The sequence below is a fragment of the Ovis canadensis genome, chromosome 19, assembly GCF_042477335.2.
Source record: "Ovis canadensis isolate MfBH-ARS-UI-01 breed Bighorn chromosome 19, ARS-UI_OviCan_v2, whole genome shotgun sequence".
Lineage (NCBI taxonomy): Eukaryota > Metazoa > Chordata > Mammalia > Artiodactyla > Bovidae > Ovis > Ovis canadensis.
In genome coordinates, this window is record NC_091263.1 from 63,614,040 (window position 1) to 63,627,258 (window position 13,219).

General features: G+C 54.9%; 2 protein-coding genes across 16 annotated transcripts; one reads left to right on the plus strand and one right to left on the minus strand.

Annotated features, from left to right (window-relative positions):
- The first annotated feature begins 3,362 nt into the window (after nt 1–3,362).
- On the plus strand, nt 3,363–5,891 carry RPL29 (ribosomal protein L29). Its single transcript, XM_069561431.1, has 4 exons — nt 3,363–3,749; nt 4,141–4,185; nt 4,478–4,542; nt 5,410–5,891. The coding sequence occupies exons 2-4, from the start codon at nt 4,149–4,151 to the stop codon at nt 5,776–5,778; spliced, it is 471 nt and encodes a 156-aa protein (XP_069417532.1). The 5' UTR covers nt 3,363–3,749; nt 4,141–4,148; the 3' UTR covers nt 5,779–5,891.
- A 687-nt stretch (nt 5,892–6,578) lies between these two features.
- Nucleotides 6,579–12,049, minus strand: ACY1 (aminoacylase 1). 15 transcript variants are annotated; one of them, XM_069561388.1, is made up of 16 exons: nt 11,792–12,049; nt 11,396–11,542; nt 10,904–11,019; nt 10,010–10,074; nt 9,814–9,918; nt 9,408–9,502; nt 9,073–9,149; nt 8,899–8,988; nt 8,742–8,798; nt 8,324–8,397; nt 8,189–8,238; nt 7,922–8,066; nt 7,772–7,840; nt 7,108–7,187; nt 6,925–6,985; nt 6,579–6,841 (listed from the first exon to the last, which is right to left on the minus strand). In XM_069561388.1, the coding sequence occupies exons 3-16, from the start codon at nt 10,995–10,997 to the stop codon at nt 6,677–6,679; spliced, it is 1,227 nt and encodes a 408-aa protein (XP_069417489.1). In that variant the 5' UTR covers nt 10,998–11,019; nt 11,396–11,542; nt 11,792–12,049; the 3' UTR covers nt 6,579–6,676. The 15 variants fall into 15 exon arrangements, with proteins under 15 accessions (XP_069417489.1, XP_069417492.1, XP_069417493.1 ...); XM_069561391.1 differs by having other exon boundaries at nt 10,904–11,058; nt 11,792–12,022; XM_069561392.1 differs by having other exon boundaries at nt 11,383–11,542; nt 11,792–11,939.
- Nucleotides 12,050–13,219: the final 1,170 nt, after the last annotated feature.

Consider the following 13,219-nt stretch of genomic DNA (forward strand, 5'->3'; position numbering starts at 1 on the left):
ACATGCCACAGTGCAAATAAGCTCAAGCACCACAGGCACTGAAGCCCATGAGCCTAGAGCCTGCACTTCAGAACAAGAGAAGCCACCACAATGGGAAGCCCGTGCACCGCAGCGAGAGAGTAGCCTCCACTCTGCAACTAGAGAAAAGTCTGGGCAGCAACGAAGCACAGCCAGAAATATAATAATAATAAAAAGAACTGACTTGTCTCTGTGTACTCCCTCCAGGCTGACTGATGTCTTGCCCACTGATTCAGCCATCTGCCTGGATTTGTGAAGGATTTACATTTAATTCCTCAAATATTTATCAGGTCCCCACAGGTACCCTGGAATAACCCCAGACGTCTCTGACCCTGTAAATTTCAATAAGTAGGCCCCAGTGGATCCCACTCAGGCTGTGGGTTGGGTTGTGGCTGGACAAGGCCTGGACAAGACCACGCCTCTGCAGGCCGCAAGGCTCAGGCGCATCACAGCCGGTCCCACCCAGACCAAGGTTTGTTGGGTCACAGGGGCCTCACATGTCTGTCTTGTGCCCAAGGCACAAGGGACCTGGCTGCCAGACATTCTGCTGAGGCCAGCTAGCAGCTCTGCCCAAGGCTATGCCACAGTAGCATATGCATCTGCACAGACAGGGTGAGTCCCTGGGGGAACGGCTGAGGGCTTCACCTTTTCTGTGTTAGAAACCGCTTTGACATTTGGTGATGTTTATTGACCTCCTCTCAGAATAAGATTTTTTAAGTGTGTAAAATAAAATAGGATTACAAAGGGTTTTCACGAAGAGGAAAAGATGTCCACAGGTTATGACTGAATGAATAAAATCAGGTTACAAAAGAGCTTGTATACGCTCTTTGTACATTTATGAAGAGAAAAAGAGACAGATTGAGAGGGGAGAATGAAACGGAGGAGGAAGAAGAAAGAATAAGAAAGGAATGAGAGAGGGAGGGAGGGAGGAAGAAAGAAGAGGAGGAAGGAGAGAAGGAAAGGGGAAAAGAAAGGAAGCTAGGTAGGGAAACTCTCTCTTTATACCTATGGCTGGCCCTACCATCTTTTCCCACTGTGCATAGCATGGCAGGCCAATGGCTCCCGATCATGGTTCCCTTTAGCCCCCAAAATGGTCCCCTCAGATCATAGCCCAAACTCTTCATCCTTGTCATTGGCTCCTCCCTTGCCCTTCAGCTGGGATTCTGCCCTGGGCCCATCCCCACAGCAGCTCCATGGGTACTGCAAGGCCATCATCCGCCTCTGAATCTGCCTCCCCATCCAGCTATGGCTCCCTGCTCACTGCTCACTCTGCCAGTGTCAAAACAACCCGGCAACAAGTCCTCAGCGTGTGTCACTGATCACTTTCTAGGAGCTGCGAAAGCTACTGCCAGCTAAAGCCACACAGTGGGGCAGCCTGGTTCCTGTAAAGCTGTCACAGCCTCCTTTGCCAGCCCCTACCATGTGTGCTTCCCTTTCTCAAGGTGTGAGAGTCAAAAACCTTCTCTTCTAGGAATTCCCTGGCAGTCCAGTGCTTAAGACTCAGTGCTGAGGGTGTGGCTTCAATCCTTGGTCAGGGAATAAAGATCCCACAAGAGGTGCAGTTCAGTTCAGTTCAGTTCAGTCGCTCAGTCGTGTCCGACTCTTTGCGACCCCATGAATCACAGCACGCCAAGCCTCCCTGTTCATCACCAACTCCCGGAGTTCACTGCACAAGAGGTGCAGTGTGATCAAAAAACCCCCCAAAACCAGAAAAACCCTTCCCCTCTTTGCCCCAACTTCTGGCCCCACCTCTCCCACACCCTGGGGCCTTGCACCACTCCCACCTCCTATCGCCCCCACCTCTTCCCACCAGCTCCGTCCGCCTGTTCTCAGCACCCCTCAAGGACTTAGCTGCTGTAGAGAGACCTTTCTTCCTGGCCTCAACTGATTTTTTTTCTTTCTCTAAAAAAAAAAAAAGTTTGGCCACACCATACAGCGTGTGAGATCTTAGTTCCCCAACCAGGGATTGAACCCGTGCCCCCTGCAGTGGAAGGGTGGGTCTCAACCACTGGACTGCTAGGGAAAACCCTCAATTGTTTCTTTGTTGGCACTCGGTCACCCCTGGAGCATCTGAGCCTGCTCTTCATTCCCCTAACTCAACCTGCCAGATTTCTCTCCCTTTTCTCAGGAATGTTTCAGTAAGGAGTCACCTGTGTGTCCAGCCCCCACACCCTCCTTTCCCTTTCACTCCCCAACTCTCTGCAACATGTGTCCGTCAGTCCATGATCTTGCCTGCCAAGGAGTGCAAGCAGTATCCATTCAGGGTGGTGGTGGTGGGGGCACGGGGGTGGAGGGTTCTTAATCTCCTGTTCTACATCAAGTGCTGTGCCAGGCAATGGAAAATGACAGTGACCAAACTAGTCCTGAACTCATGGTGCTTGAGCCAATGAACACATACACAAGTAAATAAAACAGGTAATTAGAGGCTGGGCAAGTTCTATGAAGGAAGCAAACAGAATAAGAGGACACAGCGTAACTGCGGAGATGGGGCAGAGATCTCTGTTCTAGGGGAAGTCTAGGACACCATCCAAAGAGCAGGAAGAAGGCAGTCCACGTGGAGTGGATAGCAAGTCCAAAGGCCCTGAAGCAGGAACAAGTATTTGTGCTTGGCAGGAAAGAAAGAAGTCCATAGGGGTGGAGAGAAGTGAATGATGAGTTGCCAGCATTAGGGGAGGTAAAGAATTCATCTCTAATGCAAGGGAAAGCCCTTGCAGACTTTAAGTGACAAGATCTGATTTGTATCTTAAAAGCTCAGGGACTTCCCTGGCAGTCCGGTGGTTAGGCCTCCACGCTCCCAGTACAGAGGACAGGGGTTCAGCCCTTGGTTTGGGGGAAGATCCCACATGCCACATGGTGTGGCCAGAAAAAATAAAGAAAAGTGTCGTCAGACCCCACCGCTGTGTGGGGAATAAAAAAAAAAAAGTAGGGGTAAGACTTTACAGGGCAATAGAGTTAACAGGAGGCAAGGTTTGCTCATTTTGGGTATCAACAGGCATATCACATTTAATGCATCTAAAAAGAAAACATCCAGGATAAACGTATAGCTGAGTCACTTTGCTGGGCACCTGCAACTCTCACAATACTGTTAATCAGCTGTACTCCAATATAAATTAAAAGTTTTTTTAAAAAAATAAAGAAACACCGGAGCCATTGGCTCCCTCAGAATAAAGCAACAAGACCCCTATTTTCACCCGCTTGTTCAAGCCAGAAACTGAAGCGCTACACTGGCCTTCTTTCTCTCCCCAACCTTCTGCATCCCAAGCCCAGTCTAGTGTGTTTCTTTATCCACTCCGATCCACCCCTCGTGTCCCCACTCAGCTCCAGGTCAAGTCCTGTCCCAGATTCCTCCCAGCTCTGCCTCCTCTCCTCTGCTCCCTACAGTTCACTCTCCACACAGTAGCCAGGGGTACTTTTTCTGGCACACTAATTTCCTGTCACTTCCCGCCTCACGTGTGTTCCTCAAGGACCCCCGTCGCCTTCAAGACCTTTAATGAGACCTGAGACTCAAGTCCAGGAAAAATACGAGCCAAAATCTGAACGAGCCGGCCCGGCTTGTTAGCCTTGCCTTCCGGTCTGGATTGTATCCTCCGGGCTTAGGAACCTTTCTTCACAGCGTTGGGGGAAGCTTTTCCAGTAGTGCCTTCCTGCTGCGACGAGCCTATTTCCCGTGCTGCACCGCGGCCTTCCTCTTTCTCTTCCGGTCCCACGCGCTTCGGCATCTGAGGGCCCGGGTGAGTGCTAGCCGCGCGGTATCCAGAGCCATCCGTGACTCCTGGATGGCTGTGGGGCGCGAGGCCTGGGAAGGACTGGGAGACCGGCGCCTGGCTGTGGGGAGCGGAGGCCGCGGAGCGGGGGCGGTGCTTATGGGTTTTCACCGGGTGGATGCGAGTAGGGAGAATTCAGATTTAGGGGGAGAGCGCAATCTTGCGGCTGGGGGTTGGTTTCAAGGTACCCTAACCTGAGTTTGGAAGGGGGAGACTGGCGTCGGGTCTTGCAGAGTGAATCGAGGTACATGCGTCTGTGTTTCAGCCTCGTTCTGGCTGCACCATCTTCTAGATCAGGGCGAAAAGGTAGACCCGGTCTGGCGAGCCCCCAGCTCTGATCTCCACTCTCGTTCTCCAGGTGCAGACATGGCCAAGTCCAAGAACCACACCACGCACAACCAGTGTAAGTTCCCTGGCCCAGCCTTCATCGAATGCTCCAGGTCCTAGCAAGGATTAGGGATACTTGCCAGGGAAAGAAGGCACATTTTCTACTATGGGCATGAGACTGATGTTACTTTCAGCATTACCTTTGGGGTTTAGATTTAATAAGCCTCGAGATACCCACTTGCATCCAGTGATAAAGGGTTTCTTAAACAAGTACTAAGTAATGGGAAGTTCTCCCCGGCTTGCCAGCTGTGATGGTTGTCATATTAGAGGAAATCTCTCTTTGGTCTAATTCCTTCCCTATCCCACAGCCCGAAAATGGCATAGAAACGGCATCAAGAAACCCCGATCACAACGATACGAATCTCTTAAGGGGGTGAGTGTGTGCACCGAATCACATGAGTGTGTTTGTTTGGCTCCAGTTGCATAGACAGGGTCTTTCATTCATTCATGTGCTTAACTGTCCTTCGTTTTAGTTGGACTTCAAGCTTTGCCAGGCCTGTAATAAAGTTTTACTTGGCCTCTATCGGCTTGGAGTATAACCCCCTGGTCAGGTGGTAACCTGCTACCTGAGGGCAGTCTGATCATCTCCCTTGGTCACCCAGAGCCTTTCCAGGGAAAGGATGGCCTTGCCTGTGTGTACCTGGTACCTTGTGAGCACTCCATTCCACTTTGACCACCCATATGACTTGATCTGACTCTGTGCCAGGAAGGCTGATGCCATGGGGTCTGAGCAGAACTGTGCCCTCTCTGCACTTTGCTTCTCCCCTGTACCATTGGTCTCTCCCCCTCCCCCTTTTCCCTCCCTTAGTCTCTTACAGCTTGTTTGCTGTGAATCTGTTGTACCAACCTTGGAATTTGACATTTTTTGAGGAGGAGGGGGTGGGGTGTCCCTGAAGGGGTTTTCAGGGAAGCCTCAACCAAAATCCTGCTGTAGGAATTTCCTCTTTCTTTCTGCACCTGCATTTGAACTCTCCTGGGCTCTGGGCATGTAGCCCTGAAGATGTGTTTTGTGTATAGCATTAGCAGGGTGGCATTACTGACTTTTGGGGTGGTGGTACGCATTTGGCTGCCGGTAGTTTCTAAGGCTCAGGTTATTTCTGCATTTAAGGTTGACTTGATGCTGTCTCGACTCCCAATAGGCCTGATAGTCTCTAAGGTGCTGCTATAGAGAGGGGGACCAAGGGTGACTTGGCCCTTACATGCTGCACTCACAGCTGTCAGTACATTTCTTGCCTACCAGGTAGACCCCAAGTTCCTGAGGAACATGCGCTTTGCCAAGAAGCACAACAAGAGGGGCCTGAAGAAGATGCAGGCCAACAACGCGAAGGCCATGAGTGCACGTGCCGAGGCTGTCAAGGCCCTCGTCAAGCCCAAGGAGGTCAAGCCCAAGATGCCCACAGGCGGCAGCCGCAAGCTCAGCCGACTTGCCTACATCGCCCACCCCAAGCTCGGGAAGCGCGCCCGTGCTCGCATCGCCAAGGGCCTCAGGCTCTGCCGGCCAAAGTCCCAGGCCAAGGCTCCGGCCAAGGCTCCAGCCAAGGCCAAGCCACCTGCGGCTGCGGCTCCAGCTGCCAAGGGTGCCCAGGCCCCCACCAAAGCTCCGGAGTAGGGACCTTCATCTGCCAGTGTGAGGACAGAAGGACTGGTGTGACCCCCTGGGCTGCTGTCTGCGTGGGGCTGGTGTCCTCTTGTGCTATTTGTACAAATAAATCTGAGACAGGATCTGTCGGTCAGCCTGTGTCTGTGATCCCAGGGCTGGAACTAGGGTTTGGGTCAGGTGGGTACCAATGTTTTGTGGGGGCGTAGAGTTTTAGCCTTCCTGGATTGGTGCCGTGTGTGAGTCAGGGGAAATATGGCCTTGAAGTGCAAGAATGGGACCTGGTGAGTGAGTGGGTGGGTGCTTCTGGGATACTGGGACGCACAGGTTGCTGGACTGGGCAGGATGGTGAGGAAAGAGAAAAAACCCAAGCACCTTCGTCGGGTCTTAAGCTTACCCAGAAGAAGGGAATTCTGCACTCTGGCCTGAGGATTTCCAGGTTCCTAGCAGGCTTGGGCAGCATTCACTACTCTGAGGTGAATGGGCCCCCAGGAGGCCAAGCAGTGGTGGCACTATCTTACTTGTATGACTGTGCCGTCTTCTCTGCCCCCTGGATCAGCTGTTTAGCCCACTGTCTTAGTCCTCAGAGCAGCCAGTGAAGCACCATTCAGTCACACCAGATCCTCAAGACTGGCGTTTGAGTATGGTGGTCATTTGTAGTCCACCATTTGGGGCATTGGGAGGCTCAAAAGGAGTTAACTGATATACCGGGGCAACGGGTATGGTGTATGGTCTCTCATCTCTGAAGTAGTTATCTTTGAAACCGGTAAAGCATATCTTTGATGCTCCATGAACATCCTTGTTGTTAGTACTTTGGAAGTGGCCCCAGTCCACAGAGACTTTATTGTAGGGCAGGAGGGAAGAGGGCTCCTTGGCAGTGGTCCAGGGTGGAAGTTGGACTGCACAGGGCTCAGTTTTCACTGGGCAGAACTGGCACACTGGCCAGGGCAGGCAGCAGCCGAGTATATATGTCTATCCCGCGGAGGAATACAGCCTCGTGCAGCCGTTCATCGTGGTCATGGAGCAGTATGGGTGTGCGGTTCATGGGTGAGAAGCCCAGAGCCGGGACCCCTACCTGCAGGGAATGAGGGGAGCTATTAGGGGGAAGGCCAGCACCCAGGAACCACTCCAGTGCCCACCCTCCTGCGAGTGGCTCACCGCGCGAAGATAGCGGCTGTCCGTGGCAGCGGGGAAGATCTCTGGCTCCAGAGTGAGGTTCCTGTAGAGGGTGAATGTGAGTGTTCCTGGTCAATGTGAAGCAGGGAGGGCAAGGGAAGGATTGGAGGAGCAAAGGAAGGTGGAAGAGGGGAAGGGGAGAGGAGGGCTGGCCAGCATGCTCACATGTCTCTGCAGGCCCCACTAAACGCTGCCCACCAAGGGTCTGAGTCATCAGTAGGTGTCACTTGGGGCTCTGTCCACTTCTGTGGGGAGAAGGATGGCAGGATTAGGACAGTCTGGGCATCTTGCCCTATTCATATGAGTATGAATATGCTGTGCCTGGCACAGGACACACCCCTACCCACCTACCCAGACATCCAGCTGGCCAGTCCAGCAACGGGCCCTTTTTCAGTCCTTCAAAGGCCACAGGCCAAGGACCTCTGTCCTCCACTTCCCATCCGTCCTCAGATCTTAGCCCAAGTGCCCCTTGCTCAAGAAGGTGGTCCCAGACCTCATTCTGGTTAAAGACTCCAGTTACAAGTCCACACAGTACAAGGTCCCACTCTTTCCTGGATCACATGTGTTCATACTTGTATAAATAATTATTTGACTCATGTCTATTCCTCTCTTCATGCTGTAAGAACTGAGGGCAAAAAGTGTTTAATTCCATCCCCAGTGTTCCCCAGCACCCACAGTGGCCTCTACAACTAATGCTTGTTGGTTAATAAAACTCTCACAGCTAAAGAAATGTCAGGATGTATGCAGGCATACCAAGTATACAGCAACGCAGCAAACCCAGTCTCCCCAGCTCCTATGACTCCCCCATCGTAGGCGCCCCTGTCCATACCTGAGCAAACTCGAAGGTGACCCCCTCGCCAGCTTCCTGGCACCAGTCCTGCAGCTGCCCCTCGAAAGCCTAAGAGAAGGGAGGTGAGCTGACCCCGAGGACTGGGCTGAGGATCCAGGCTCCCTGCTCCAACCCAGGTGGAGGTGGCACCTTCAGGTCCACATCCGGGGCCACGCGGAAGTCAAAGCTGGCACTCATGGTGGCAGGTACCACGTTATAAGCCACGCCGCCCTCTAGGATAGTCAGGTTCACGGAGGTCACAGCCCCCTCCTTCAGTTGAGGGTCTGACTGCAGCCTGTGGTGAGGGGGCAGGCGCAGCCGGCAGCAAGGAGGAGGAACAGATAAAAAGATGGCTCAACCCACCTCCTCCCTTGCATGCCCTCCCAGAGCCCCGTGCCCTTTTCCAGGCTGCCTCACCTCTGCCTCTCCTTCTCCCGAAAAGCCAGGATGGAGCTCACAACCTTGTGCTAGGAGAGTGTGAGGTGACATGTGACAGGGGCCCCAGGACAGAGCCTCAGGAACCCCCACACTCCCTCCCCATGGGCCACACACCAGCTTCTCTGCTGCTGTGTCCTCGATGAATCGCGAGCCGTGGCCCGGCTTCCCAGTGCTGGTGACCCGCACCCCTGGGAGAGGCAGGGGGAAGGGGGTGGCTTCAGAATGGGACAGGTTGGAAAAGCAACCAGCCCCAAGATGGGCCCATGGCCTTCCCCTCCTTCCAAACTCCTCAGGCAGGGCTCTGCCACCCTCAGAATGCACAGGGTAGAGCTGGTTTCTGCCCACAGTTAGGGCCTCCACTCAAGCTAAGGAAAGACACGCCGGGGTAGGAAGGGGCTGGGAGGCAGAGGCCCTGGGCTCAAGGCCTACTCAGGCGCCAACGTGCTGGGGAGCCCTGGGCGGATGGACCCCATCCCTTCTGGCCTAGCCTCCCATCTGCACAGTGGTCCCCACCCTCCAAGTGCACACTCACACCAGGGACTCCGCTCACTGCAAAAGACAGTGAAGGCGCCAGTGGGGCTGGCCAGGCCTGAGGAGGGAAAGGCGGCTCAGAGGGCGGAGTGGCCCAGCCTCCACTAGCAGCCTCCCTAACCTCTGCTGGCTGCCCAGTGGCCTGCCACCCCGCTCACCCTCATCCAGGGCGAAGCCAGCCCTCAGGGCCTGGAACTCAGGCCGCTTCACAAACAGCTCCATGCCTTGATGACCCCCAATCTCCTCATCTGTAAAGGCAGCAAGAATGTGAGACAGGGTGGGCCCCAACACTCTCCCTGCCCCTGAAGGTGGCCCCCACCAGCCACTCCTACCTGGCACAAAGGTCAAGTGGATGGTTCTGGGGAAACGGTGGCCTTCAGCCTTCAGCCTCCTCACAGCCTCCAGGTATCTGAGGGGCAGGGAGAGGGTGTAAGCTGGGTGCTGGGGGGAGCCCTGAGATGCTTGAGCAGGCAGGCTGGAGCCTTGGGCCCTGCTCCGCCACAGCCTAGCAGGTGACTCCAGCAAGTCTCTGTCCCCATCTCCCCATCCAGGCAATGGTCACAGCAGGAATTCCTGCCCAAGGTAAGGGGTCAAGATGTTCCTTGGCCTTGAGGTTCCCCAGTCACGCCTGGGCCCTGCGAGGAAACCGGGAATGAAGGGCACTCACTGGATGCTGACACACTTCATGTCCTGGGCGCCCCTGCCATAGATGTAGCCGTCTGCATCCTTGAAGGCCTCAAAGGGATCGTGGCTCCAATATTCCTGGGGGCATGGGCAGGAAGGGGGACCCAAGCCCCAAATTAACCTACTTTGCCCAACTGTGGTCCCGCCCTGAAGAGGGCTGCTGACAGCCGTCATCCCTTATCTCTGCCTCCCACCTCTACCACCCCCAACCCACGCTGGCATGGAATGGCTACTGGGCAGAGGCTGCCAGAGTGGAGTAATGCTCTATGCAGTCAAGTTTGTGCCAGGACCAGCACTGTGGGCGCCCTGCAGTTGAACGGGAGGGTCTGTACTTTGCCCACAAGGGTTGCTCCATTGTGGGACACTGTGTTCCCACACCCCCAAGACACCTGGAAGACAGGAACCACATCCGTATGGGAGTTGAGCAAGACGGAGGAGAGTTTGGGGTTGGTGCCTGGCCAGGTTAACACGGTCACTACACGGCCAGGTGCCACCTAGAGAGGGCCAGGAGGAGGGGTCATCAGTGCAGGGCGAGAAGCTGCTTCAGGTCCGCCTCCCCGTTCCCATGCAGCGCCGCACGCTCACCTCCACTTTCTGACAGCCCAGGCCCAGCTGGAGGGCTCTCTCTTCAAAGAAGGCCACAGCTGCCCCTGGGGACACAGAGAGCCTGGCTGCCACTTCTGCCTCCCCACCCAGCCTCACCTCCCACGGGCTCAGGCAGAGATGGGGCGGACATCCAGAGAGGGGAGCAGACACCTGCCTCCACACAATTCCTCATCCATAAGAGACCTTTGCATCTCGGTCCCCAAGGAAGATGTTTCTTGGCCAGTGACCCTTTGTGGAAGGCCAGGTGGCAAGTCCAGAGTGAGAAGCAGGTGTCATCGTTACCCTCCTTAAAGATGAGAAAACTGGGACTTTCCTGGTGGTCCAGTGGTTAAGACTCCGGGCTCCCAATGCAGGGGGCACAGGTTCCATCCCTGGTAGGGGAACTAGATCCCCACATGCTGCAATGAAAGCTCCCACACATACCAAGTAAGACCTGGCACAGCTAAATAAATACTTTTTTTTTTTTTTTTAATTTGGGGAAACTGACTCAGAGACACAAGGCTCGCCAGTTGGGATTTGGACTGGACCTAGGTACACAGTTCTCTGGCACCAAGCCTGATTCCTTAAGGGCTGTGGCCTTTGTTCAACCCCAGGAGACTTCCGGGAGCCTCTGCTTCCCCTCCCCAGCCGCAAGTCCTGGGGAGTGAGGGGGAAGATTTCCTTATCTAAACGCCCGGTTGTAACTTTTGGAGCAGCACAGACTGGAGGGGCTGCTGAGAAGTCTGTTGGCCCAGGGAACGACTTAGAGCAGCGGAGGAGCCATCTGAGGCAGCAGATTAGGCTCAGCTGGGTGGCAGAGGTTGCTGCCTGGTTTAGAGCACAGTCCCCGCCCCCGAAGCCCCGCCACACATCCTGAAACCGCCGCGTTCTCACCATAGTCCGGCTCTGGCTGGAGGGTGCGGATGCGCAGGTACTGACGGAAGAGCGTCACGGATGGGTGCTCGCCCTCGCTACCCTCGCTGGCCATGGCGCTGCCCTGCCGTGGTGAGCTGGGGGCAAATCGAGTGGCTGGCTACTCCTCCCCGCACCTGGCGCAGGTGGACTCCATCTGCAAGCCGCCCCTCCCCAGGGCGGTTCCCCGGGCGTCCCCCGTTACAGAGCCCCCATTCTGTTTCAGGCGCTGTGCTGACCACTTTCAGCACAGCTCCTTATTTAATCACCCAAGGAGCCCCATGAAGTTCGTGCCTCTGAATGCATACATTACAGAGGAAAACGCAAAGAAGCTGAGACAGCTAGAAAGTAACTGAGCCACGTTTGAACCCACAAGTTGACTCCTGCCGCCCTTCCCCAAAAGAAATTTCCCCATTGCCTGGATTTCACTTCAGGGAGCTCCAGATCCCGCTACCCCTCACCAAGGCCCCCCACCTCGCTCTCAGCTGGTCTTGGCCCGCGCTCGCCGCTTGGCGTCCGCCCTGGACTCTGGGCGGGACTCGGGGTCCTGTGAGGTCTCAGGATCAAAACTGCCCTGGTCCGCCCACCACGTGGCCGGACCTCGCAGGGCGGAACCGAAGCCTGCGAATCAGGACCGTCCCAGACTCTAAAGCCCAGTCGGCGAGGGCGTCCCCGCCCGCCAGTGGTTGCAGCCTCCACCAGTTACCTGAGGCTGGGATTCAGGAGCCCGCCCAGGGGCAGCTGCCTCTGCCACCAGCTCCGCCCCGCACCCGGAGGCGAGCTCCTGGCTGACCCCGCCCCCGCAGGCCCAGTCCCGCCCAGCAGGGCACGCCCCCGGCCTCGCCCTTGGTTCTGGATAGCCCGTCCCACCTCCTGCAACCTCCCGATTGGGCGAGAAAAGAAGAGGGCGGGCACCGACTGGAAAAGTCGCCGCTGCCCGCTTGGGCGCCCCCTCGCTCTCAGGGTTCAGTCCCGCTAAATCCTGCTGGAGCTGGTCCCCACCTGCTCCACCACCCCCACCCGCGAGTCTCTACTTCTCCCCTTTTCACGCTTCAACTCCTTAGGGACGGCCTCCCTGACGGCTTCCACGCTCCCTGTGTTGAGAGGTTTACTGGTTAACAATCTGTGAGAGCCAGGAGGCTGGTCCAGGTACCCTCAGGATCTTGTTCCTGGCAGGGCACGGAGCAGACGGACGGCGTGCCAGTGAACGGATGAGCGCCTGTGTAATCGCGCCGCTGTGTGGGCAAAGCTGTGTGTCAGTGGGTGACTGTGTATGACCACGTGAGTGTGAGATGGATGTGACAGATGGCACTCTGAGAGGATGTAATCGTGACGCTGTAGACAGAAGGAGAGATAGGAGACTGCACAGAAGCATACGTGTGGCACGTTCTTTGCTGATCCTGGGCCAGGTTCCTTGGCTCTTCTGCAGCCACCGGAGAAGGACGATAAGAGGCACAGGTGTCCCACTGGCCACCCACAGGCTGCACACAGTTATAGCTGCCCATTTGTGTGCCCGGCTGTCCTCTGTACTCTCAGCCAGTTCTACCCTCTGTTCCAGAGGGTGACTCAGCTTGGGGAGGGGCGGGGTTGAAGACTTCAACCTCTGGGCACAGGGGAGGCAGGCTAGGAAGGTAGGGTAAGGTCCATCCAACCCTTCTGGGGTTTAAGTTCAGCTGCTGACCCACATATTCCCAGACAGAAGCAGGCTTGCTGGTTCACCAGCAATGCTATTGTTGGCATGTTGATTATTTTGAATTAAAGTCACTTAAGAAATGTCCGATGCAGGAGGGACATTCTGACCCTCCTCTCTGTCTCCCTGAAAGCAGGAAAGAAATCTCCGTGAAAGGCACACTCGTTGAATCTGGAGATAGGACACCCTTATCTCCAGGGATAGGGAATGCAGGCCGAGAAGCCTCTATAAACCAGCTTTGTTACTTCTTTTAATTTACTACCCCCAAGCCCAAACTCTGTTTGTTAATAGATTCTTTACTAATTGAGCATCCAAAATATGTTTTTGTCCTGTCAAGTCCTCACAAATTTATTCTTTGTCTAAAAAGTATAAAAGCTGCCTGCTTCGGTCACTTCTTAGGTCTCATTTCTATGAGACCTCCTTGCACACAACTAAAATTTCTTTTTCTCCTGTTAATCTGTTTTGTGTCAGTTTTATTGTTAGTCCAGCCAAGAACTCAAGATGGGGAGAGGGGGAAATTTCCCCCTCCCTGATACTATGTTACAAGATAAACCACATTTGCCATCCCCTCCTCTACACATCCTGCCCCTTTTGGCCATGGAACCTAC